The sequence below is a fragment of the Vombatus ursinus genome, unplaced genomic scaffold (assembly GCF_900497805.2).
Source record: "Vombatus ursinus unplaced genomic scaffold, bare-nosed wombat genome assembly UNPS02014812.1, whole genome shotgun sequence".
In the NCBI taxonomy this organism is placed as follows: Eukaryota; Metazoa; Chordata; class Mammalia; order Diprotodontia; family Vombatidae; genus Vombatus; species Vombatus ursinus.
In genome coordinates this window covers 66,171,297-66,197,970 of record NW_020954590.1, presented here as the reverse complement: position 1 = coordinate 66,197,970, position 26,674 = coordinate 66,171,297, and the positions used below count along the sequence as shown (strand labels likewise).

The following is a 26,674-nucleotide window of genomic DNA, read 5'->3' as shown; positions in this document are numbered from 1 at the left end:
AAAGGCACCACAATCTTTCCTGCCTCCCAGGTTTATAACCCTAGCATCATCCTCACTCTACATATCCAATCATATGCCACATGTTGCCATTTCTACCTTCACATCTTTGACATAAAAGCTCTTCTATTCACTCACACTGCAATCCACCACATTTCAGTTCTGACTCTTACCACCTCTTGCTTAGATTTTTTCAATAGCTTACTAATTCGTATTCCTACCTCATCTTTCCCTGACTCTAGTCCATTCTACACTGATACCAAAGTACTTTGGCATAGATCTGTCCATGTGATTCCCATACCTTATTGTGAGGGACTGTCTGATGTTGGCAGCTACCAGGTTGGGTGCTGTGGCAAGGGTAGGGTAAGATCTGGGTATTTTGGAAGTCGAGGCAGGGGCTATGGTAGGCAGAGTCGTGTGTACTGGGATGGGCTGGATACGCAGAAGCCCTGAGGCAATGGACAGTGCTTTGTGAGATAAGCTGGGTACAAGGAAGTAGTCGGAGCTTGAGCTCCTGAGGCAACGGGCTGTGCCACGTGGGAGTGGGACGGCAGAGGACTGAGTTCCCTCTGCTTAGTCCCCTCCCTATATGCAACGTCATCCCCAGATGCCTCTTGTGACCTTCCTGACTTCCTGGGCCCCTTTGTGCAGCACTGACCCAGACCCCTCCTGAGTCTGACTTCCTAGGTCAAGTACTCTTGTCTATGCGCCATTCCCAGATGCTTCCTTCCTATATCCGGTCCTAGCCTCCTACGTCACTCCCTCCCCCTTGGTGTGCTAAACTCAGACAGCCCCTTCCAGTATCTGACCCTACAATCATTGGCTAGTAAGCGGGCTGGGGAGGAGGGGCTAGGTAGGTTTTTAGGAACAAGCGTGGTCAGATCACACGCGCTCCCTCCTGGCTCCTGCCCTGTTGCTCTGGCCTTGCTGCTTGGGCTTGCTATGATGGCTTGCTGTGTTGGCCTCTGAATAAAGCTCTGGTGTTGGCGCCTCCCGATGGCTCGTCTCTGTGTGGTGATCTGGCTGAGGCCCGAAGACCCAGGTGTGGGTAAGACTCTGGTAGTGTACTCCTTATAGAAGGAGTGAGTACTGGCGCACGGCTGGCAGAAGGTCGGCGTGCGGCCAGTACACCTTATCAATTCCAGTAGCTTTCTATTGCCTTTTAAAGTCCTACACCACCTAACCCCAAACTATCTTTCTAGCCTTGTTGGATATTACTCCCTCTCCTGTACTCTGCAATTCAGCAAAAACTGCCTTCTTTCTATTCCTCAAACATAATTCCCTACCTTCCATCTCTATGCCTTTGTTTTGGCCACTCAATATGCCTGAAACACATCTTCTCCTTACTTCTGCCCCATAGAATCCTCCCCCTTCCTTGAAGATAGAGTTCAAGCAGCCTCATTTGCATGAAGTCTTTCCTGATCCCCCCAATTGCTAATGTCTTCCCTCCTTACTCAAACTACCTTGTAATTAACCACCATGTAATTATTCATTTTATATTTGCACTGTATATATTAGAGGGTTTTAAAAGTCAGTGCAGTTTTAGTAGTTTTAGCTTGGAACTCAACCAAGAATTTTCAAATACTATATATATACATATATATATATATATATTTACACACACACATACATACATATATATGTATATAGATAATATGGAGATGGGGTACTTACAAACACATACATGTATATACACACATATACATACATATACATACACACATACACATACATATGTGTGTGTATACACTCTTGTCTCTTCCACTAGAATGAAATCCCTTGTGTGGAGAGATTATTTCATTTTTTGTACTTTTATCCTCAGTGCCTAGTACAGTACCTGACATGCAGTATCCACTTAATACCTGGTAACTGACTGATTAATTGACTGTCCTCAGAGACTATCTATTCCAACTCACATCTGACCAAGAATTTGCTCTAAAATATCTGAGAAATGCTTGTGCAGGCTAAGCATGACTTTTTGTAATCTCATTCTGAGTGGCCATTTGCACGATTTGGGAAGAGTATTTCAAGTACAAGTAAGCTTTACCTCATCTCCCATCTGAATTCCATTCATTGAGTAATACATTATTTGTTTATTGCCTATTCATTCTGGGTTCAGCACTCTTCTAGGTGCTGTAGGGGATATGAAATATTTGAAAAATATGGCATTGACCCAGCTACGTGGTTGAATTACCAAAAATTCTTAATCAGTGAAACTTGATTTAGTGAAGTTTTTCCTATGTTTGATAATGCAAAGCATCAGGATCTCTTCTTTCTTTAGCATCAAAATAATAATGTACTAAATATTTTGGTTTGTCATAGAAAAACAAAAGCATTGGAAAAATGAACTAGTTTGAGAGACAAAAAGTTTGGACTTTCTTTCTGGTACCTTTTAGCATAAAATTGCATTTTAAAGGCCTGTAATAAAATGTACTTTCATCGACTAAGTCAGAAGATGAACACAAGAAAAAGAGTTGGCAGAATCAACCACTCACCACTAGATGGCAGTGGGTATATTTTACTAAACTGTACTCATTTTAATTCTACATTACATATCATATTGACGTTGTCAGAATACACACCAACCACCCCCAGCCTCTGAGAAATCTGTACAATATGTCTATTTAAGTCCTAAAAGTAAAACACACACACACACACACACTCATACACAAATAACACAATTTTGTTGTCAAGTAATGCTTAATAGGAAATATGTCATGGCTAAGGAACATATATTCTTAAAGAATAATATTTGACTATTCGTATGAATTTATCACCAAATAATAGTAGTATTTCTTGTAAATTCTAATTACTAATAAGACATAGTAGAACTTGGAGTCATATTAAACTAAGGCAGAGAATTCAAGTCTACTTACAGAGTTTTCCAAGTTGGAAGGGAACAGAGAAGTCAGAAATTCAATTTAACAACAAACCTTGTTCCTATTCCATGCATACAGAATGCTCAGGAGACAGTGCCTGGGCACCAGATGGAAAAGCAGGTGAGAAAGCTTTACTTCACCTGAGAAGTAGAAGCAGCCATAAGGGCTGGTTAATGAGCATCAGCCAGAGGAATCAGAACCGGGTAATCAGAGAAAGGGCTTAGGACTCCTAATTATCCCACAAACTGGTATAAATGTGAGGAGAAACAGCTTGATGTGTATAAGGGGAATGGGGAGTGGAATTAATGATTGTTAAACATTTTGAAAAGCTGTTCAACAGGGGTTTATTGAAAAACTACTATCCACAGTGCTATATGATATAGAGGGTGCCAAAGTATGTCCAAGCCTTTAGAAATTGCATTATCACTGAAGAGAGAATACTTCCCACATATGACAAGTAGTAGAGCAGTACAGGGGCAGCTAGGTGGCGCCACAGTGCAGAGAGCTCTGGGCCTGAAGTAACTCATCTTCCTGAGTTCAAATCTGCCTCAGATACTTAATAGCTTTATGACCTTGGGCAAGTCACTTAACCCTGTTTGCCTCAGTTTCCTCATCTGTAAAATGAACCGGAGAAGAAAATGGCAAACCACTCCAGTATCTTTGCCAAGAAAACTCCAAATGGAGTCACAAAGAGTCAGACACGGCTGAAATGACTCAACAACAACAAACGTAAGTTGCACAGATGTATTTACACAGTAACTAATCTTCTATGCTGTCTTTTAAATGGAAGTTTTCTAATTTTATAGGTTGGTAGACTATTTTTGTGCTTTACAATTCAATAAAAAGGTTTATTTTCAGAGTACCAAACTAGGTAAAGCAACTTTCTGCTTTCACATGTAGTGATTAGACACAATCAATTTGCCAACAAATAGAATATAAGGAAAGGTGCAAGGAGGGGAGAGATGGCTGAGACTTTATGTAACTCATATGCCAACTCATTCAACATTCAGTGTAGGTTTTAAAAAATAATTGAAATTTATCTCGGCTGGTAAGTCACCTGACTTGGCTTATATTGTGTCTCTAAGGTCAACTAAGTTCAAGTTGTACCTTATTAATAAACCAAGCAAAAATCATGCATTGAAATAGTAAAATATTTTATCAGGACAGAACTGGAAAATGAAAGAAATCAACGGAAAATGTATTAGATCACTAAATGAATACAATTCATTCTTAAATGGACAAAATCTCAGGTCTGATTTACGCCAGAGTGTTCTAGGAAAACAGCTTCTCCAAGATTCATCCCTTTGAAATAGGAAAAGGTTTCTTTTTCTTTCTGGAACCAGAATGAGTAAAAGTGGGTTTGGAGGCTTATATGCAGACATCTCTGGTATTGTTGCTTAATGATTTCTCCTGCCAACATCACAGTATTCTAGCATGTCCCTGGTAACTTATCTCAGGGATACTCCAGGACACCTGGTTTCTAAATACCACCACTGCCATATCACATTACTGTTGGGTCTTTCTACTTGTTTCTGAACTCCCAAAGGAAACCTCTATCTTCCCAGAAGTTTATTCTCACCAATCACATTCTTACCTTAATTTCAAAGGCTCCCAGAGAAGTGTTCCAATAAGACTCATGCCCTGTTGACTCAAAGTCTCATGGGAAATATAGCCGTTTCCCATACTGTGGCTATTATCAATACCCCTTCTTTAATCTATAAATAAAGGAAATGGGAAGGAAAAGCACACAGTGGGAGAGTTTCCTAATTTTCCTGCAACACTTACAACTTGAAAATGAGCTAATTGTTAATGTTAATTGAGGGCACAGTCTCACTGTACCTTGTTCAATCCCTTTGTATGCTGCCCTATGATTTAAGCAACATAGGGGATGGTCAAAATCAGAAGGAGCAGACTTCATTGAGGAAGATTGAGGAAGCTCACATAAAGAGCAAGTGAGAAATAAGGAGAACAATTTTGTTACTATCTTGTTAAGTATGATACAACACACACACACACAGAGTTTGTATTTTCTAATATAACTATCCTCTGTGTTTTTCTTTGTTTTTGGCAGGACTTTGAAGAAGAGAGCTGAGAAGACACTCCCGGGATCCCAACCTTTTGCAGAAGAGATGCAGAAGGTCCACAAGTGTTACACACTGATCAGTTATGCTGATTTTTCCCTTTCCTTTTTCTTTAAAACATACTGTCTGTTACATGGGATGGCTCTCTGGGACGGGGAGGAGAAAAGAACCCTGGGGGAAACTATTGTGATGTAAAAAAAAAATCCATCAATAAAAACGTGTAAAAAATGCCTGTTTGCTTATGATTAAGTTTACAATAAAATAATTATTTTTTAAAAGTAAGAGAAATTACAAATGTTGGCCAAATCTAGGTTCCTCATCATCTCCTTTCCCCTCAAAGCCACTGATAACTACTTCACTAGTTTGTCATTAGATATCTTGCTAAAGTACATTGAACAAACTGCATGGAAAATCTGATAATATGGGCAAGCAGCAGGGTCTACCACCATTGAAGTGGCATTTTGAAGTGGCATTCCTAATGACATCCATCTTATGATATTTATATATTCTGCATAGTAAAGTCTCACTTGTCTTGGGTCATTGAGGGGAAACAGTGATATGGATAAAAGAAAAAGAGAAATAATCCACTCATCTTTGCTGCTAGATCCTCCATAGCTGGGGGAAGGAGACTTGTTCAGAACATTGCAAAACTGAGGTATTCCTCTTAATCTCACACAAAGGATGCTCATGTGATGGGGTTTACCAAGGGTTGGATCTGACAATCTTCCATGTTAGAGACTTGCTCAGAATAATACAAAATTGTGCTCTCCGTCTTTGTCCCACCTAAAGGGTGCTCATGGGATCGGGGATCTACAAAATGTTGGGTTTCAGAGTGTTCCATGTTGCAGGCTTAATCCTCCCAGCTTGGGAAGAAAGGAAACAATGTGACCCAATAGTTTACTTTAAAGAATAACATACCTTAAGTTTCAAAAGGTGAGACAATGAAGCTGCCATCATGTAATAACTATTGTTGTTGAATACCTAATATTCCATGTAATGCCAACACTAGCCATTGACTTAAACTACTTACATGATAGAGATATGAACACTGTTATGTAAACTGATTAATGTTTAACCATAGACATTATCTGCTAACAGACATCTCTAGTGGACAACGGAATGAGTCCTCATTTTTTTTTAGGTATGGAATTGAAATGTAGAATCAGTCATATAAATCCAGTAAGTTGCCAGGGATGTGCAGTGTGGAGCTAAGAGCCATGTCAGAAGCAGGAGTTGATACCAAGATCAAAGTTCAATATAAAAATGTAGAGATGCACTTAGGGCATCAGTTTTGAAGGTTCAATACTAGACTAACAGAGAGGATTTAGTTCTATATAGGGTTAGTTGTTTTGAGGCAACTAGGTGCCACAGTGGATAGAGTGCTGGGTTTGGGGTCAGGAAGAACTGAGTTCAAATGTGACCTCACACTCTTACCAATAGTGTTACTTTGAGCAAGCCACTTAATCTCTTTCTGCCTCAAATGAAAAACAAAATTAATAATGACACTTACCTCCATGTTTTGGGATCAAATGCAACAATTTTGCAAAGTGCTTGGCACAGTGCCTGATACATAGTAGTTAAGTAACTATGTATTAATGCTAAGTATGTGCTAGGCACTGTGTTAAATGCTGGGGATACAAAAAAGGCAAAAGATGGTCCTGACCCCAAGAAGCTTACAATCTAATGCACGCAACATGCAAACAAATATATATGAAGCAAGCTATGTACAGGAATCATATGAAATAATTAACAGAGGGAAGGTACTGGAATTAAGAGGATTTGGGGAAGGCTTCCTGAATTGGGTGGGATTTTAGTTGGGGCTTAAAGGAAGCCAGGGAGGCCAGTAGTCAAAGTTGAGGAGGGAGAGCATTCCAGGCATTCCAGGGACAATTACAGAGAACAGCCAGAGCCTAGAGATGGAGTGTTTTGTTCATGGAACAGCCAGGAGACCAATGTTACTGGATCAAAAAGTACATGTCAAGGGAGTAAGGTATAAGAAAACTGGAAAGGTAGGAAGGGTCTAGGTTATGAAGGGCTCTGAACACCAAATAGAGGATTTTGTATTTGATCCTGGAGGCAATAGGTAGGTGATGTGATTGCACTTGTGCTTTAGGAAAATCACTTTAGTGGCTGAATAAATGCCTGTCCCCTTCCCTTGCTTAGGAGATGAGCATGTTTTATACCCAATTGTGTGAATCCAGCCCTGTTTTTCATATTCCCTTAAATAAGGTGCAGCCAGACAGCTCCTAGTGCCATGATCAACGTTCCTTTCCTACACAATGTCTATCTGCAAGTGGCTGTGGCTACAATTGAGATCTTTCCAAATAACTACACCAGATCCCAGGATAATAGTTCAGTTCTTTTCTTCTGGGGATCAGAGCAGTAGACTGAACTTACTCTGTCAATCTGTCTAATTGCAGGAACAGCTACTGCCAGAGTTGTTTTCCTTTTACTTCTTGACCGAAAGGTAATGGTCTAAGGATTTAGAATGAAATATGCATTCTAAGACAGGGCCAGTGTGTTGACTTGCTTTACTGGATTATACAATTTGTTACAAGGGAGGACTTCTATTTGGGAAGAGAGTAGTTTAGCTGGTCCTGATTGATCAACAAGAGAAAGAGCATTAATAAAATATGTTTTAAGGTCACCAAATAAACAGTGCAGAAGGGCACTCAAATTGGGGCAGTGTTGTTGCTATCTTATTAGATTTTATAAATTTATTACAAGAGTTTTGTTTTTCTGTTTTTTTAAATGGGGGTATACACACATATATGTATATACAAAGGTGTTCCAAAATTAATATACACACAAATATGTATATAGATATACATATAGATACATATACACATATATACATATAAATATTGTTTAAATATATTAAGTGGATATAAATTTAAATATATACTTTATATATACATACATTATTTAAAAAAACAAATTATATAACAAGTTCAATTTCTTATACATCTTGGAGTTTTTTTGTATATTGAAATGTTTATGCTTGTTGGTGATTAAGTTTTCTATTTTAAAAATGTTTAATTATAAAGGAATAACTACTGACAAATTTGTTTATGTACTATAGATATGTATTCATTTTAAGAATTCTAATTATAAGAAGTAATTCTAATTATATAACATATATGTGTGTGTGTGTGTGTGTGTATATATATATATATATATATATACACATATACTTAAGAATTCTAATATATTCTTTAAATGAAGTACCAGGGAGAATAAAGAAACAGGAGAGTAAGTATAAACTTGTATGGTAAAGTCGTAAGATGGAACCTGCCTCTGAAATCAGAGGACCTAGGTTCATATCCTACCTCTAAAGTTTACTACATGCATGACCTTGGGAGAGTTGACAGCACTAGTACTCTGCTTCTTTATATGTAAAATGTGGGGGTTGGATTCAATTTCTAGATCTATTATTGTAAGTACTGTGAATGCATAGTTGTTCATTAAAAGTGTACTAACTGAAATTCATTTGATAGAATTCAGAACTTTAGAAATTTATAAATTAAGTTAAAATAATTTTATGGAACAGGACCCCTTGACTTTAAGAACTTGAATTATGAAACTGGTATTCTGCCATAGCTACTCGTGCTGAAGTGCCTAACATTCCATGTAATGTCAACAATATTAAATTTGTCTTAATGATATAGGTATGACACGTATTCCTATGGAAACTGGTTAGGGCTCAATCATGGCATTGTTTTCAGTAGACCTTTACAGCCATTTTGGATAACTTGGTTTTTACTTTCTACTGTTTTCCTTTTAAGAATGCTGAAATAAACTACATAGGTGGTACCAGATAAAGATTTTTGGAATGATATTAGAAAAGTTAAAGGAATAAAAAAAAAGAAAAGTAGAAGAAAAAAAAAGGAAAATAAAAGGAAAAAGGTATGGAGTCAATAAATCGCTCAGACCAATTTCCAGGGTTTAGGTACTGATATATTACTCCTCCTGAAGGGGAAACAAAGAAAATCAAGAATGGAATGTTTGTTGAAAATCTACTATATTCAAGGTGGGACATATGGTACATAAAAAAAGTACTGTTAAGGATTATAATACAAATGGGAAGATAGGAAATATAAGTAAAATGTAATGGATAATAAAAGGCACAAAGAAGTATCATATGAAGGATAGAGGGAATACAGGGAAGACAAACTCCATTCATGTTACTGTAATGGAAACTAAATTCTCCTACCCCCATGTAAGCCCTCAGTGGAATTTTCTGTATGGATTTTTGTCACTGGCCTGCTCCACACTTTTTAAGTTGAGCTAATTATTTTTAGGAGTTACCAGGAAAAAAATGTTGAAAAAGTCATTTTCTTTAACCTGTGGCAAGCATCCCAAAGGTGGAATAGGAGATGGTTTTAATGGCAGAGCAAATGGACTTGTGCAGTGAAGCATATTCAACAAATTCATTCATTCTTTCATTCATGCAACAAATATTTATTATGCCCAAGGCACTCTGGGGAAAGAATAAAACATATCGTGCTCTCTCTCTCTTCTTAATTTTCCTTTCCTATCTTTGGTCTCCATGACACTTGGGACTTGTGAGAGTCCAACACTTGAAGATGAGATTACAAAGAAGTCCATGATCATATGTCTATTGATTGGTTCAAGTTAATCACACAATGTTGGCTCTCTATACACATGGCTGCTTACACCTGCCCTTCTAATTGGAGAATCCTCAATGAAAACTTAGCAATCCATTTCAGAGAGATTACTGATCCCTGTTTTGGTCAGACTGAGAAATCTGTGGAAAGCTTTCTTCTGTACCTATCTCATCAGTCCCAACTGGATGTGAAATTTTAAAATCAAATATTTCCTAAAATGGGAAAAACCAGTGAGTTACCCATTTATCTTCCATATATAAATATTGAAGAAAAAGGACAACGAGCTTTATACAACAATGGCCATAGACAAAGCTGTAGTCTTGTCCATAGGTCAGCACAGGTGGCTGTGTGGACCAAGCACAAATATACTGCTCAAGAGAAATAGTAACATGAAAACAAACAAACAAACAAAAAACCACACCCAGAAACCCCAAGATGTTAAGGTTAAAACTAACGGAGAAATACATTTCCTCCTTATTGGTCTTATTCGAATCCATCAGAGACATAGATAAATCTTTTAAATCATATCTTTCCTCTGTCACTATTTCTGTTCTAAAAGAAATCTACATTGGCTTTATCATCATCCTGCATTATGGAACAATTTTATCATAGGCTGAGGATTCCCAGTGAGAAACATACGCATTTTTCCCTTGTGCTCCTCAGTAATGTTTAATAGGTTTGTTTATGTTTGGCTGCCTCTACCAACTTCTCCACAGGGACTTCTCTGTGAACAAAATATTCTAACTCAATTCACTTTTCTTTATTTTAAACAAATATCCGGAAGAATTTAACCATAAAAACAGCAACTAAATTATGTATTTTAAATTACTTTTGGAACAATATAAACTATGATGATTACGTTCCAGTAGTTATGCATATGCCATCCATTTTCCTTGCTGACTATTACTGGTGCTGCTTTTCTGATGACTAAAATCCCTGCTTTTTTTTTTTCTTTCTCAAACAAATCTCTATTCTGAATGTCGCTTCCATTACAAAGGGTGATCTGCAAAAAGTGGAATTTGAGTTGAGTCTTGAAGGAAGGCAGGGACGCTAAAAAATCAGAGGTGAGAAGGGAGAGCATTCCAGGCATGGGGACAGCCAGTGCAAAAGGAAAGAGATGAGAGGTAAAGTGTCATGTGAGGGAATAGTCAATGATGCAATGTAGTAGACAGATGGAGTAGAGTAGAGTATAAAAGACTGAAAGGTGGGGAGGGAGTGTCTAGATTATAAAAACCTCCAAATGCTCAAGTGGGGACTTTTATATTTGATTTTGGATAATTGGGAGCCACTAGAGTTTACTGAGTAGGGAGGTGACATAGTCAGACCTGCACTTGAGAATAATTGCACAAGAAGTTTGAAGTATATGTTAAAATGGCTCATACAGAATTATTTCCTTTAAAAAACCCACAGTTAGGGACAGTTAGGTGGCGCAGTGGATAGAGCTCTGGCCTTGGAGTTAGGAGGACCTGAGTTCAAATCCAGCCTCAGACCAAACACTTGACACTAGCTGTGTGACCCTGGGTAAGTCACTTAACCCCAATTGCCTAAAAAAAAAAAAACAAACCAAACCCTATAGTTAAAAGGTAGGACAAAGAACTGGTACCCTGTGAAACTAAAGTCTAAAGTATGTTGGCTGTACTACCCGTGTACTGAGTATATGTGACATACTCAGGGTGCAGAATGAGACATATGTATTTTGGACATTATCGGTATGGGAATTTGTTGTATGGGAATTTGTTTTGCTTGACTATGCATATTTGTTACAATGATTTTCTTTTCCTTTTTTTTACTTTTTAAAAACTATTTATAAAAGTTTCACATTGTACTGAGAAATAAGTATTTCCTTAGTGGTCCCATTTAGATGACATATGCTCCTAAGTTCTTTTTTCACTTTCAGTGGGAAAGCAGAAGGGTGAGAAAGTTGATATTTGTTGATTTTTTAAATGCTTAAAAATTAAAAAAAAATATTAATGCTGTCAAACTGATTCAATCAAAATAATCTTAGATTTGGTTGAAGAAAACCTTTCAAAGTTCCATTTACTTGAGGAAGGTTATTTTGAAAGCAGAATTTTTTCCTTTCCCTCTTTAAAAAAAAATTTATTTTACCACATTTGAATTAATCAGTTACTGAAATAAAAGCTGTTCAGATAAGTGTAATCTATAATAGGCCTCCTCTAGCAGGAGCTCTATGATCCTATGATGTTAAGAGTTAGAATTAAAAGAAGCATCGAGGTATCTTCAGTAAAAATGGGGAATTCCCTGAGCTTGGAATATCATTCTCTCCTTTCCCTGCCTCAGCCTACTGAATTCCTACGAATCCTTCAAAGCCCACCTCAGATAATTCTCATTCCAGTTAGTCTTCCCTCATCTTCCCTGTTGGTAATGACGTTTCCCTCCTAGGTCCTCCCATAGAAGTTTGTTTGCACCTCTTTTTGGTATTCACACATAGGAGGTACAGTGGATACAGCCTTGGGCCTGGAGTCAGGAAGGTTCCTCTTTCTGAGTTCAAATCTGGCCTCAGACACTTACTAGCTGGGTGACCCTGGGCAAGACACTTCACCCTGTTTCCCTCAGTTTCCTCATTTGTAAAATGAGCTGGAGAACCACCATAGTATCTTTGCCAAGAAAACCCCAAAATGGGTCACAAGAGTGAGACATGACTGAAAAAACTATTGAACAATATCAGCAATAATTATTACTAGCATACATGTCATATCACTCTCTTAAACTACAAGTTTCTTGAAGTCAAGGGATAGCATCTTATCTAAACTTTGAATTTCCTATAAGGCCTACGGGTGCTTAATAAATGCTTCTTGAAATACGCTGGTAAACATCCTATGACTGGGAAAGGGAAGGAATCTTTTTCCACCTTCTATATCTACTATTAACCAGAACAGATTACTTGATGCTGAATTATTACTGTCATTGCCTTTTCTTGTGCTGACAAACTTAGGTCTGTTTCATTGACTCCAAAGTAATTTTTGAAAAAAAGATCTGCTGACACTCTAAGGTGCATGCATCATTAACCACGTCCATGTTTTGCATGAGAACGATGGTCTCTTAGAAATTCTGATATTTGTATGGAATAAAGAAAGGTCAAAGTAGCATTATTAGTATGCAGAACTACTGACTATGTAAAACCTTTTGCCACCAAGCTATACACATACATGAAGGCTGGACAGAAAAGTGAAGTACATACATAAAGGCTGGAGAAAAGAGAAGAGCACATAAAGCAGTGTTCAAATATATATAGAAACACACACACACACACACACACATACATACATACATAGCACTAGTCTCATAATTCTTATGGTAAATTCTAATAGGCTCCAGATCTTAAAAAGAATAAGAAGAAGGGAAAACAAAATAATACAGTGGTAAGTTATTTGGAATCAGAAGGCTTGGATTTATATCCTGGCCATGCTACTTATTACCTGGGTGACCCGGGTAATTCACTTAACTTCCTTAGGCTTTAGTTCCTACCTAATCCGTAAAATGAATTTGAACTATACTGCTTCTGAAGTCTCTTCCAACTTTAAATCTATGATCCAATGAAGGAAAAAGGGAAGTATGGTTCAAAACATCAAACCTACAAGGAAAGCTAAAGGGACTGAGGTCATTTAACTTGGAAAAGAGATTGGCTTATGAAAGCTACTTGGTTACAGTTCTTTTCGGGTGGAAAAAACCCAACCAGTTCTTCTCTATGCTTGTTCTAGGGACTAGATGAAATATAAAATTTAGGTAAGGTATGATGCCTGCCTTCATGGAGTTTATAATCCAGTAGAAGGATATGACACATTCACAAATAACTACAAGAGTTCTAGCTTTTGCTTGAGCTACATTAACTATTCAACTAATTCCTAGGTGCTATGTAGGTGGAGACAAGATTTATTCTGTCTAATTTTTTAACCTAAAACATATGAATGTAATATACACGATTATCTAATAAGTATATTAGAGAATTCAAAATCAATGTACTTTATGCCATGGGATTATCCACTGGATTAAAGTATGAGGACTGACTTCAAGTCAGTATTACTACTTACTAGCTCTATGACCTTGGACGACTGAAGCCCTCTCTGTATCTCAACTGCTTCATCAGTAAAATGGGGCAAGGGGGTAATCACACTTGAACAACACATCTCATAGCATTGTTGTGTAGGGTAAAAAAGAATGCTATATAAATGAGGATTGTTGATAACATGCACATATGGAAGGTTTTCAAGCATGTGAAAAATCTCCTTTTCTCTAGATCTTCTAAAGTGGGAGAAAAGATAGGCCATATGTTTGGGATATATAACAGAGCCTGAATTGGGTGAGGAGATGATTTGACAATTTCTCAAGACCTCCTCTAAACTTAAGCTGCTGTGATAATCTTGAAAACATCTTGGATGATGTCTTTTAAATTGGGCACAAAATCCTGTTTAAAGCTTTAAGTTAAGCAAAGTCTAGTACCATTAAGAAATAGGATTTTTTCTATCCATGGGTCAATTTACTCTTTTTTCCTAATAAAATATAAACAGAGTTGGAGTAGTTGGGCAAAGGTTGTGCAAAGGGAAAAAGTAAAAAACATGCTCTCCATCTAACACTTCTGGAGTCCAACTTTGGCTAGACTCACACTAATTGCTCAATATCTATTCCCCCACCTCCTCCTATGTGTAGACCAGATTTATTCTATTCTAGATGATAAATTTAACCTTTTACAAATTTCTGTGTCAACTGTGTTTTGCCCTCTATTTTGTGTTGTTAAACTCATTATTTTATATAAAAATACATTCCTCTTCTAAAATAAGTCTAATGCTATGAATAAAATGCCTGCTCTCTGTTAGTATCTTTGAAAAGAGGAGAGATTTTTGTGACCAAAGAAGAATTTTAAGTATGGCCAAGTCTGTGGAAACACATCAACCCGGAATTAAAAAAGGCTTTCTTTTGTGTCTAGGAATAGCACCTCCCTATGGTGTAGTGCAAAAAGGCCTGGATTTGGAGGCAAGAGCACCTGGTTAGAAATCCCAGTTCTGCTACTTCTTAGCTATTTGACTTTGAACAAGTTATATAACCTCTTTGAACCTCAGTTCCCTCATCTGCAAAACAAAGGTTTTAGATCAAATGACCCCTAACCTCCCTCCCAACTGCATTTTATTATTATTATCCTATTTTGCATGTTCACTTTTATTGCAGATCATACCATATCTCCCCAATGCCACCTCCTCTCTCCCCAGTGATTTACATGTCATGCTGACTAATGCTAAGCAAAGAACAGTTAAATTCATGAATTCTTTCTCTGTTTTCCTGTCTAAAAGGATGCCTAATTATTTGGTTAAGTTAAAACCTTCTGCTTTGATTAAGGTCACCAATAAATAAAGCTGTGTTAGCATTTTTCCAAATACCTTTGGATTTTACAAGTTTTATTATAAAAAATGTTAAGCCAAGGAGATAAAGTTTAGTGACCTTAGTACAGAAATTGTATTTGGGAATTCTGCTAATCAAGTAGAAGGAATGTATTTACACAACCACTCTAGGTAGTTCAGTGTCAGCTAGGTGGGACAAGAGGATAGCGTCCCAGGTCTGGAGAAAGAAAGATCTGACTTCAAATCCAATCTTAGATACTTACTAGCTATGTGACTGTTTGCCTCAGTTTCCTCCACCATAAAACGGGGATAACAAGGACACCTACCTCACAGGGTTGTTGTGAGGATCAAATGAAATAATAATTGTTAACTGCTTAGCACAGTGTTGGCACATATTAAACACTATATAAATGTTAGCTATTATTATTATTATTACATAATGCTGAGCTTGGAGTCAGGAGGACTTGAGTTCATATTTGACCTCAGGAACTTAATTAGCCAAGTGACCCTTGGCAAGTCATTTATCTGCTTCAGTATCCTCAACTGTAAAATGGGGATGATAATAGCACCAACCTCCCAAGGTTGTTGTGAGGATCAAATGAGATAATATTTGGAAAAGTACTTAGCACAGTACCTGGCACATAGTAGGTGCTTAGTAAATGCTTTTTTTCCACCCACATTTAATTTTATATATGAAAACTGAATCACAACTATGGATATTCCCTTTGTTATTCCCTAGATAATTACCTGGTTCAGTTTTTAGTTAGAACATATATAGTATATATTTTTATTATATATAGTTAAGTGATATACACGAGTCTCTTTCCTTCAAATCTCAGCTAAAATCTCAGCTTCTGCAGGAGGCCCTTCTTGATCTCTCCCTAGCTGTTGGCATCTTCTGCTCTGATATCACCAACCATCGACACTGTATAAATTTTCTACGTACCTAGTTTATTTATTAGAATGTGAGCCTCTTGAAAGAAGGGATTGTTTTTGCCTTTCCTTGTATCCCCAGTATTTAGCAGAGTGTGTCTGACATAATAAGTGCTTAATAAATGTTGGTTGATTTGACTTATTCTATGGGAGAGCAAGTCTATTATGGGAACCATATCCTTGTGCTTTGACATAAGTAAGAAAAAGAACATTTGCTATCACTCAATTTAGGAAATGTGCATTAAACATTTATTTATCTGCATGGGTTACTTAGTCACCAATATATATGTTATATTATCCTGAAAAAATACAAGTAGAATCAGCAACCAGCAACCCATAGGGTACTTCTCCCTTGGCGGGGTGGGGAAAGGAGTTGTTGGAGACATTCATTCAAATTTCAGAACTGATGGATCACTGGAGTAATTTGGAATGGAAGGGAAAAAATTATTTTAAACTATTCCAAGAACATATATATTATATATATATATAATATATATAGAGATAGATAGATATAGATATATAGATATATACACACACATATATGTGTATATATATACACATATATATGTATATGTATATGTATATATGTGCATGGCCTAATATTTTATCTCAGAGTAATTATTCAATTGGGACCAATTATTTCTATATACCCCAGTAGTCACAGACACCAAATTTTCTCTTTCTTGTATTCTAAATATACACAACATATGAAATAACCTCTCATTATGATTCAACTTGGTAACAAATAAAAATTACAAGATAGTAATTGTTTTAACAAATGAGAGACTTACAATTGCATTTCTTCTGAACAAATCTAAGCTTGCATGCTGTTCTGTAAGTAGATAAGCGGATACGATCCAAATCTTGGGCTCCTGTTGAAAAGAAGTATGTGTATGCTGTGACTTACACTTAGAGGGAAATTTTATAATGTTCACAAGTATTGGGACTATAAAATACACACTTTTATTAGTCCTTCCCTTCCTCCCTCCCAATCTTAGAACATATTTGCAATCACAAGTTTTGAAATGGTCTGCTCTATATCACCTGGTTTCAGGCAGGGCTATCTATGCCTCCTGGGAATCGGGCATATCTATTCAACTTTGGAAATTGTATTGTAGATCACGTTCATGAAATAAAAAATGGGAAGCTTAGCCTGCTGTGTCTGTCACTTTGTAGAACAATCTGGTCCAGCTGTAGGCTAAAAGACAAACTGGCTAAGCTCCCATATCAAAGGGGAAATATCAACACACAGTCACAGAAAAGCTACATTTTTATCTTTAAAAAAAAAAGGAATTAAAATGATCAGATAATGATCTCAGAAATACGTATATTCTTTTAAAAACTTTTTAAAATTCTTAACTTAATGAACACCAAATAAAAGTCTGAACTTAATAAACACCAAAAATAGACAAAATTCGACAGAATATTAGGACTATACATGAAAATGTGACTCTCAAAAAGTCTGTAAGAAATTCAGCATGTGGCCAGGCATGGTGGTATGTACCTGTTATCCCTGCTACCAGGGAATCTGAAGTTGGTGGAACATGAGCTCAGGAGGTCTGAGCTTCAGTATAGGGATTAAGCTGATCCTTTGTCCACACCCTTGTCTACACTAGTCTAGGTCCAGCACTATGATGGATGTTGGGGCACAGAAGTCAACTAGGCTGCCTTACTGCTGAACCTGACTAGGTCAGAAACAGAACAGGTCAAAGCTTCCATATTCATGTGGTATTAGTCTATGAATGGCCACTGCATTTCAAGCACAGGCACGAAAGATGAATAAATAATCCAGCATGCTTTGTTGTTGTTTAGTCATGTCCAAATCTTTGTGACCCCGTATGGGGTTTTCTTGGCAAAGAGGCTGGAGCAGTTTGCCATTTCCTTCTTCAGTATTATGCAGGAAGGAGTTAAGGGACTTTCCCAGGGTCAGACAGCTAGTGAATGTCAGAGGCCACATTTGAATTCAGGTCTTCCTGACTCCAGGCTCATGCTCTATGCACTAAGCCACCTGGCTAACACTTTGTCCTGCTTATCCAGAAATAAATATTGGTGCTGGATCTAGAGTCAGGAATATCTTAGTTCAAATCCAGGCTCAGACACTTAGTAGCTATTTGACATTAGGCAAGTCACTAAACCTCTACCTGACTCAGTTTCCTTGTCTATAAAATGATAGCACCTGCTTCCCAGGGTTGTTGTGCAGATAAAATGAATAAATATTTTTAAAGTGCTTTGCAAACCATAAAGCTCTATATAAAGGCTGATGGTTTTTATTGTTATTGTTATTATTATTATCATAATTATATGTTGTTGGCGATTATAACTTAGATGTTATCCTGCATCTGTTGGATAACTACTGGAGGTAATCAGGAGCTATGGATTTATCTGCATCAGTTGGGCTGCTTGTGAGGTGGCTGATGAGAGCTACAATGATGAGGTTATCCCAACAATGAGCTTCCTGGGGCTCAGTGGAGAAGTCAGTCAGAAAGTCCCAAAGTAGTGTGGGTTGGTGAGAAATGAGAACTAACTAGGTCTTTGACTTTAAGCAAAACACTAGACCTTGGATTTCAGTTTCTTCATATGTAAATCCATTCCAGCTTCAATGTTCTGTGATCTGAGCCCTTCCTATATGTTCATATTGTTATCATAGGGATATGTGTACACGGGCAGGAAAAGTAGCTGGAGACATTCAACCATGAATCCTAGAGTATTTGATATCCAGTGCTATGATATAAGGAGGGATGTATAAATTCTTATTCTATAAATGCGTAAATGCTTCTATGTATGCAGTAAATCTGTAATGCCTGTATCATTTCTGTTTATTTGTGATTTGACAGTAAAGAATGCTGGGTAAAATATGATAACAAAAAGCAACTTGTACTTAAGATTTCATTTCACTAGAATTTCAAAAGCCATGGCTAATTAGGTGCCTTTTATGAAACTGAGGCTGGAGGAACATATGTACTTCTCCTCTGATCACTTACCACTTCTTTAACTGTTAACTGGTTTCCCTAAATTCATTTTTTTAACAGACTTTGCCAGCAGCCAAGATTTTGTGACTTTGTGAGTTAGAAAGAACATTAATTATCCAACTTGATGAAAGTTTCACAGTTATTTGACTTAAACACAGAATCAGAGAACCTTTCGTGAGGAACCTTAGAGACCATTTATCCTGAATTTTAATCCAATGCAAAAATCTCATCTTTTACATTCCTGATGTGTTGCTGCTTGAATTTTTTCATGTAATGGGAAGTTTATTACTTCACACGGAAGTCCACTCTATTTGTTCGAAAGTTTTCTAAGTTGGAGTGAAATCTGTCTGCCTGTCACACCTACTTATTAGTCTTAGTTTTTTTTTTTCTCTGTAAACCATCCTCTTACTCCTCGAATCTTCAACCTGTTTCTCTCTATTGGAGCCTTCTCTAACGCTCTCAAACATGTCCTAGTCTCCTCGATCCACTAAAAACAACACAAAACAAAGAAAATTTTATTACACCCTACTATCTCCTCAAGCTATTGTTTTTTATCTCTCTACTTTTTTTTTAAAGTCAAACTCCTAGAAAAATGTGTCTACACTCACTGACTCCACTTCCCTTCCCCTCTCTCTTCACAATTTGCAATCTGGTTTCTGACCTTATCACTCAGCTGCAACTGCTTTCTCTAGCATTAGCTATATTCTCTTAACTGATAAAACTAATGGTTTTCATTCCTCATCTTCAACCTGTCTACTGCATTTGATGCTGTTACTCTACTTTGTATCTGCTGTCCTGCCTGATTTCATCTCTGGGAAATAAGATGCCCCTCCCAGGATAAGCTCATCACTTCTAAACTCACTACCAAACTGCTAACTTAAGCCCTGATTGATACCACCTCCCTCAGCCTCCTCTCTCCTCTGATTGGAGGGCTGTAAGGGGTGGGGAGCAGGGTAGAAGTACTAAATTCCTTCCAATGCCTACCTTTATAGAGGACAGAAACTCGACTCAACTCACTCTACTCTGCATCTGTTGTCCTGCCTGGCTTCAACTCCATGGATGCCCCTAGTCATCCTAATCCCTTTCCCGCCTCCTTTTGTGTGTTGTCTCACCCTTTAGACTGTAAGATCCCTGAGAACAGAGGCTGTCTTTGTTTTTATAAGTTGTATGCCCAACACTTGGCACACTGTCTGGCACATAGTATTAAACACATAGGTGTTTAATAACTGCTCGTTGATTAAATAATTGATTCATTCTAAATACTCAGAAACCATACACTTAATAATCTATTGTAGGACTTTCCCAAAGGAATCAAGACCATTAAATGTAGTTTCTAGAATCCACTTCTTTCATCTCCCTGAACGAATAGGACAATATTTGCTTATTTCAATTTGAAGGACACATCTCCTTTTTCAATGGTTGAGAACAGTTATTCTGTCATTGCATATAAGGGTTGTTGTTTTTTTTTTTAAAGTACTCTGGGATACACTATCAGGATTAGAGACTTAAACTCATTTAATGCCATTATATACTCCCTCTCCATTTTCATTCTCATTATTACTTCTATGTTCTTATTGTCCTAAGCATGACATTGCTCCGAACATAACATAAAAAGTTCTTAACATTCTCAGCTGCTCATTTTGGTCTTTTTAGCCTTCCTGATAGTAGTCTTAGAGATTTTTGTTACTCCTTCATGGTTGTCCTTGGTAATGGGCTGTCTTCCCATTTTTTATATATATCCCTTTAGATTCTGACCTCATCAGAGAACTTATTATGTAGCCCCACTGTAGTTCTTTCAGATATACGGTGATATAGTGGATAGAGGGCTGGACTTGGAAGCAAAAAGCCCTCAGTTTGAATCCTTGAGGTTCATTGAATAAGCAACAGCAAGTCATAAGAGTTGACAGTAAAAGAAAGCAATACAGACCTTTTGCCTAGAAAATGGGAGAAAAGGGGCAAAAGAGCATAGTGGACAAGAATACTTAACAAATCCAGTTGAACATTTGTTGAGGACCTCTTCTCCATATGGCATTATGAAGAATGGAAGTCGAGGAAAGATTAAATTAAGAACCATGTTTGGCTCATAGATAAGCATAAGTTGTTTTGTGTCATGATTTAAGGGGTGCAGGGAAAGGCCTCCTTTATCCAAAAAAATCTTCCCTGCCGAGACAAAATTCCCAGTTGACTCCCTTGTGAGAAGACAGTATTCAGTTAAAATGAAAATGTTGCCCATAAGTAACAGCCCTTTGTTCCCCCTTCTCTTCCCCTACCAAGTCATTATAACATTAACAAGGTTATCCAAGTAGTTCTAGCACAAAGCCTGCTGTTGTTCTAGTGAAAGGGGCACTGGGCTAGGAACTCTGGACTGGGCTCTGGCTCCAGATCTGCCAATGACTGGCTTTGTGGCCTCAGACAATCAATCAACAAGCATTTATTAATGCTACCACATGCCAAATCAACACATTTCTTAAGCACTTAAGTGCCAGACAAAAGACAAAAGATAGGTATGATCCCATGGCCACACACACACACACACACACACACCAAGAGGGATAGTAGACTCAAAAATAAAAGCACCCCAATTCTTTCAACATAATCATAAATGAATCCAGTGAATAAAAAAGGAAAGGCCATAAAAATCATAGATTTAGAACTGGAAGGGATCTTAGAAATCTTTCATTTTATAAATGACAAAACTAGGGCCCGCAGAGGTTAAGTAACTTGCCCAGAATCATACAGCTAATAAATTTCCCAATTAGGATTCAAACTGAGGGCTTTTTGCTTCCAAGTCCAGCCCTCTCTATCCACTATATCACCGTATATCTGAAAGAACTACAGTGGGGCTACATAATAAGTTCTCTGATGAGGTCAGAATCTAAAGGGATATATATAAAAAATGGGAAGACAGCCCATTACCAAGGACAACCATGAAGGAGTAACAAAAATCTCTAAGACTACTATCAGGAAGGCTAAAAAGCCCAAAATGAGCAGCTGAGAATGTTAAGAACTTTTTATGTTATGTTCGGAGCAATGTCATGCTTAGGACAATAAGAACATAGAAGTAATGGACCTATTAATGAGAGAGAGAGAATGAGAATGAAAATGGAGAGGGAGTATATAATGGCATTAAATGAGTTTAAGTCTCTAATCATATGCTTTCCTGAACACCACCAATTCCTAGCAGAAGTGAAGTTTTGATCTAGAGCTTTCTTTTTTTCATTTACACATCAAAGTTTCTCCACCTTCTTTACTGCCTTACTGACAGCACCTGGGGAAATTAACATCCCTCCCCCCAACACACACACACACACACACACACACACACACACACACACACACACACACACACCCTTTTATAACCAGATAATCATTTTATCCAGCTGACTCCCATTTAATGTTCTCTCCAGCTAACCATTTATTACCCATTACTACTGATTGAAAAGCAACCTTCTCAGTGACTGTGAATGATGGTCAGATATATTTGGTTGTTTGGGAGTGATACCTGAGTGTTATTTAGCATACCTGAGGAGAAGAGATGTACCTTTGTTTAGCTTGCTTAACTATTCTTCCTATAATCAACTAGAAATGTGTTCCAAAGTAATCAAAAGTATCTTATTAGGCTCTCTAATTACTCATAAAACCATTCATTAAACCCTACAAAATCCCTAAAAACTTCATAATGAAAAGCTCGAGTTACAACTGGGGAAAAACAGCATAGTTAACCTCACCATTAAACCCCTGTCTAGGGCCCTCTTCTCTTCTCTCTTTAAATTTTCTATTTTGATGATTTTATTAGCTCCCATGAGTTCAACCAGCATTTCTATGAAGAAATAGCTCCTAAATTTACATATCTAATCCTTATCTCTCTACTGAGCTAGAGTCTTCAATGGCCAATTTGCCTGGTGGACATCTCTAACTGGATATCCAAAAGAGATCTCATCTTTCACCCTAAATGTGCTCCTCCTCTGAATGCCTATTTCTGTTGAGGACACTACAATTAATTAATCAATAAGCATTTATTAAGCACCTACTAGGTGCCATTCACTATGCAAGGTATTGGGGAGAGAAAGACAAAAGTGAAAATATTCCCTGGTTTCAGGGATTCCTTCTGGGACTGCTTTACAATCTAAAAGGGAGAGACAACACAGAGATATTTACAAAATAGATACAAGGTGATCTAGAGGGAAAGGGACTAGCGACTTGGGTAGGGGGAAAGGGGCTGAGTCACCCAGCTTCACCCCTGCCCTTGGAGCCACCCTCAATTCTCCACAACCCCTCACTCCCCTTACATCCAATTAGTTGCCATTTCTTGTCAATAATTTTTTCTCCTCTCCTTTCCACCCATTACCCATCAGTATATAATACTTATTCAATGTGTTATGACCTTTCTTGGACTTTCATGCATTTTTCCTTCTGTGTTTATGAGTCAGCCTGACATTTTATCTGTTTAGGAACTAGGCTTTATTTCTCCCCAGTAGTATATAAGTTCCTTGAGGGAAGGGATGAGTTTATTTTTTGTCTTTAGATCTCCAGAACCTCATACAATGTCTGGTATATAGAGTAGGTGCTAAATAAATGCTTATTGACTTCAACAAGGTAAAAAAATGAATAATTGTTGCCATCTATACACAATTTATGTTTACTGGTCTTTTAATTTGATAGGGCATTGTCAAAAGCAAAAATTAATTAAGTTAAATTCAAGTATCTGCAATGTTACCATAGGTAAATTATTTAATAATACCAGGCCCAGAACTTTTCTATTCTAAGTTACTAAAACAACAACAAAAAACAAAACAACAACAAAAAACCTTTCCCTTTTTTCAAGCAGCCCTTAGGTCAAAATGTTTTGTGTTTCTTTTTTTTTTTTTTTGGATGGTTAGTCACAGTGCTCTGATGTAGGACCTCATGACATTTTAAGCTTATTAAAAGCCTGTGGGTGAATACCTAAGGTTCATTCTAGCTCTGATCTTCCACAATTCTACTTGTGCCTTTGATTTCAGCCCCTCCACCTCTTATTCCTACAGTCATCCCTTCCCTCTCATCTATCTTTATTCTCTTGTTCTCACTGGTTCCTTCCCATCTGCCCCAAAATTCTCCCCAATCCTAAAAGAGATAGAACAAATGGACAAAAAGCCTCTATTTTCACAGCCTATTCATCTATCTTTGATCTCTTTTCTCCCATTCACAGGTAAAATTTTTGAAAAAAAAAAGTTTACACCGAATAGCTATCATTTCCCCAGCATCCACCCTTCTGTCCCCACTCTCTGACTAAAACTGCTCTTTCAAAAAATACTGCAGAGTAAAGAGGACCTGAGCTCAAATTTCAGCTTTGCTCCATACTCATTTGGACAAGTCACTTAATCTTCAGAGGGACAGAGAAAGATCTCCATGAGATGATATTTAAGGTCTCTTTGAACTCTAAATCTTATGATTTAAAGTCACAAATGACCTTTTAATTGTCAAATCCAATGACTTTTTTTGCAGCCCTCGTTTTCTGTGACTTCTTGAAATCATTTCTAGTTATTATCTGCTGCCTTGATTTCACAAATAACACACTCTCCTGATTATCCTTTGTGAGGTCCTTAGTAGCCCCACTATGTGAAAGAGCCCTGGGGATGCTCAAATTCCCCAGAGTCACTGTGCTAACAAAAGCCTGAAGTAATGGATAAAAGTCCCTTTTCCTGAAGTGGGGGAGATTAAATATCAACTAGCCATTAATTCCCCAAGCATTCTCCCCAGCATGAATCAGCGCCAGTCCTTGAACCTTGGCCTGCACACCGGCCTCAAGCTTCCTGCTTTAATCCTGCTTTAATCAGTTTCCTCTATACTCTCTTTTTCATCCATCACTCCTTAATCCCACTACCAGCCTGAACTACTGTAATAACAACTTTCTAAGAGGTCGCTTTCATTGCTCTAATTCATTGTCATATTTATAGAAAGCTTTAAGTTTTGAAAAGTGCTTTGCCTATATTATCTCATTTCCTTATTAGCATTAATTTGCACCATTGTCGGATGCTTTTGCCTTCTGTATAGATATGGTTGTGTTACCCTTGTATTTAAAACCCTGCAATGGCTCCCTACTGTACCTAGAGCTGATCTCAAACTCCTTAGCCTGGTCAGTTCAAGAACCTCTACTGTGTGAAGTTACTTAATTTCTCCAGATTTATCTCAAATCATTCCCTTTCACCTACTCTATGCACCAGTAGATGGATAGATGATGGGGAAATAGAGGCCATTAGGTATAAACATTTTTTTTAAGTTTACCTCTGAATGGGAGAAAAGAAATCAAAGATAGGTAATGCACACTGATTTCTTTCCCATTAATGTTCCATTCCTAGGTCTCTCACCTCAGACGGGTCTAAGCCTCTACTTCCCAGAAATATCCTCACCATCATCTCTCCAGCCCTGCCCTCTCCATTGTAGGGCCATCCCCCCGATTTCCAGCTCCCCCCTCTATGTGTTGTCTTTCCTCATTAGAAGTCAGGTAGTTGGGAGCAGCTAAGTGCACAGTGTGTGTGTGTGTGTGTGTGTGTGTGTATGTGTGTGTGTGTGTGTGTGTGTGTGTGTGTGTGTGTGTTGGAGTTAGGAGGACCTGAGTTCAAATCTGACCTGAGACACTTGACACTTACTAGCTGTGTGACCCTGGGCAAGTCACTTAACCCTGACTGCTCACCAAAAAAAAAAAAAAAAAAGAAGTCAGGTAGTCTTGCTCGTGTATATTTGTATGCCCTGTGCTTAACACAGTGTCTAGCTTACAGTAAGAGATTAATAAATGTTCTCGTTTTCTCTCTCTGTCTCTCTCTGTCCCCTACCCTGCCTAACCTCTTCTTCCTTTTTTCCTTCCTCCCTCCCTCCCTTCCTCCTTTACTTCATTTTTTCTCTTCTCCGAGCCTTTGCTCATGTTGCTCTCTGTTTGCAATGCTTTCTTCCATCTCTTTAATTCCTACTGATCCTTTAAAGCTCAATTCAAGGCTTACCTCCATGAATATTCCCTTTATTCCCCTAATTAATAGCAGCATCTTAGTTCCCAGACCTCAGTATCACTTTGCACTTCTCACACATTTATTATGTATATATTAGGGTAATAGGAGCATGTGTATGTTCAATTTTCCCCCTAGTATTCAGGTATGCCCTCCTCTTTCCACCTCTTGCTAGGAGAATTGCAATCAAATGAACACTACCATCACCTCTGCAATGGACATACTGACAGATTGTTTTATTATCTCACTCAGTATCTTTGTGACTTTCCAGACAGTAACTCCCTTTCCTGGCCACCACTTCCCACATATATTGTCTCCCCTAGTTAGAATGGGGGAGCTCATTGAGGGCAGAGACTATCTCTTACTTTTACATTTGTATCCTCAGAGTTTAACACAGTGAATAGCACAAAGTAAATGCTTAATAACTACTTTTCATTACTCCATTTGTTCATGTAATACAACTATATTGGTCTACTAGACAATATAAGCTTCACGATAGCAAGAACCTAATTTTATTTCAACTTTATACATCTCCAAATCCTTTGAACAGTGCACAACACAGAATAAGTGCTTAATACATGTTTGTTAAATTGAATTGGTTTTGTTTTTTTAATACGAAAAATGAGATAAATATTTTTCTTTTTTTTTACATTTAGGATGAAATGTTCAGGGGGAAAAAAGAATGTAATATCCACTATCCATAACAGCCTGAAGTCTGATGGTGATTCCTTAGAATGGTTTTGGCTTTTGAAAATGAAAAGGTTCTTCACTTCTGGTTTATAATATGGGAAAGACCCACACTTTTTTTTTTAACACTTTCAGATGGTTAGATAGTATTAGATTCTTCACTCTTTTA

At 37.5% G+C, this 26,674-nt stretch overlaps 1 protein-coding gene across 1 annotated transcript in view; it reads right to left on the bottom strand.

Annotated features, from left to right (window-relative positions):
- The window catches only part of LOC114053898 (dystrobrevin alpha-like), a 339,518-nt gene that overhangs the window by 139,116 nt on the left and 173,728 nt on the right, over positions 1-26,674 (bottom strand). The window contains 1 exon segment of the mRNA XM_027877016.1: positions 16,661-16,741. Within this exon segment, the coding sequence (XP_027732817.1) occupies positions 16,661-16,741 (81 nt within the window).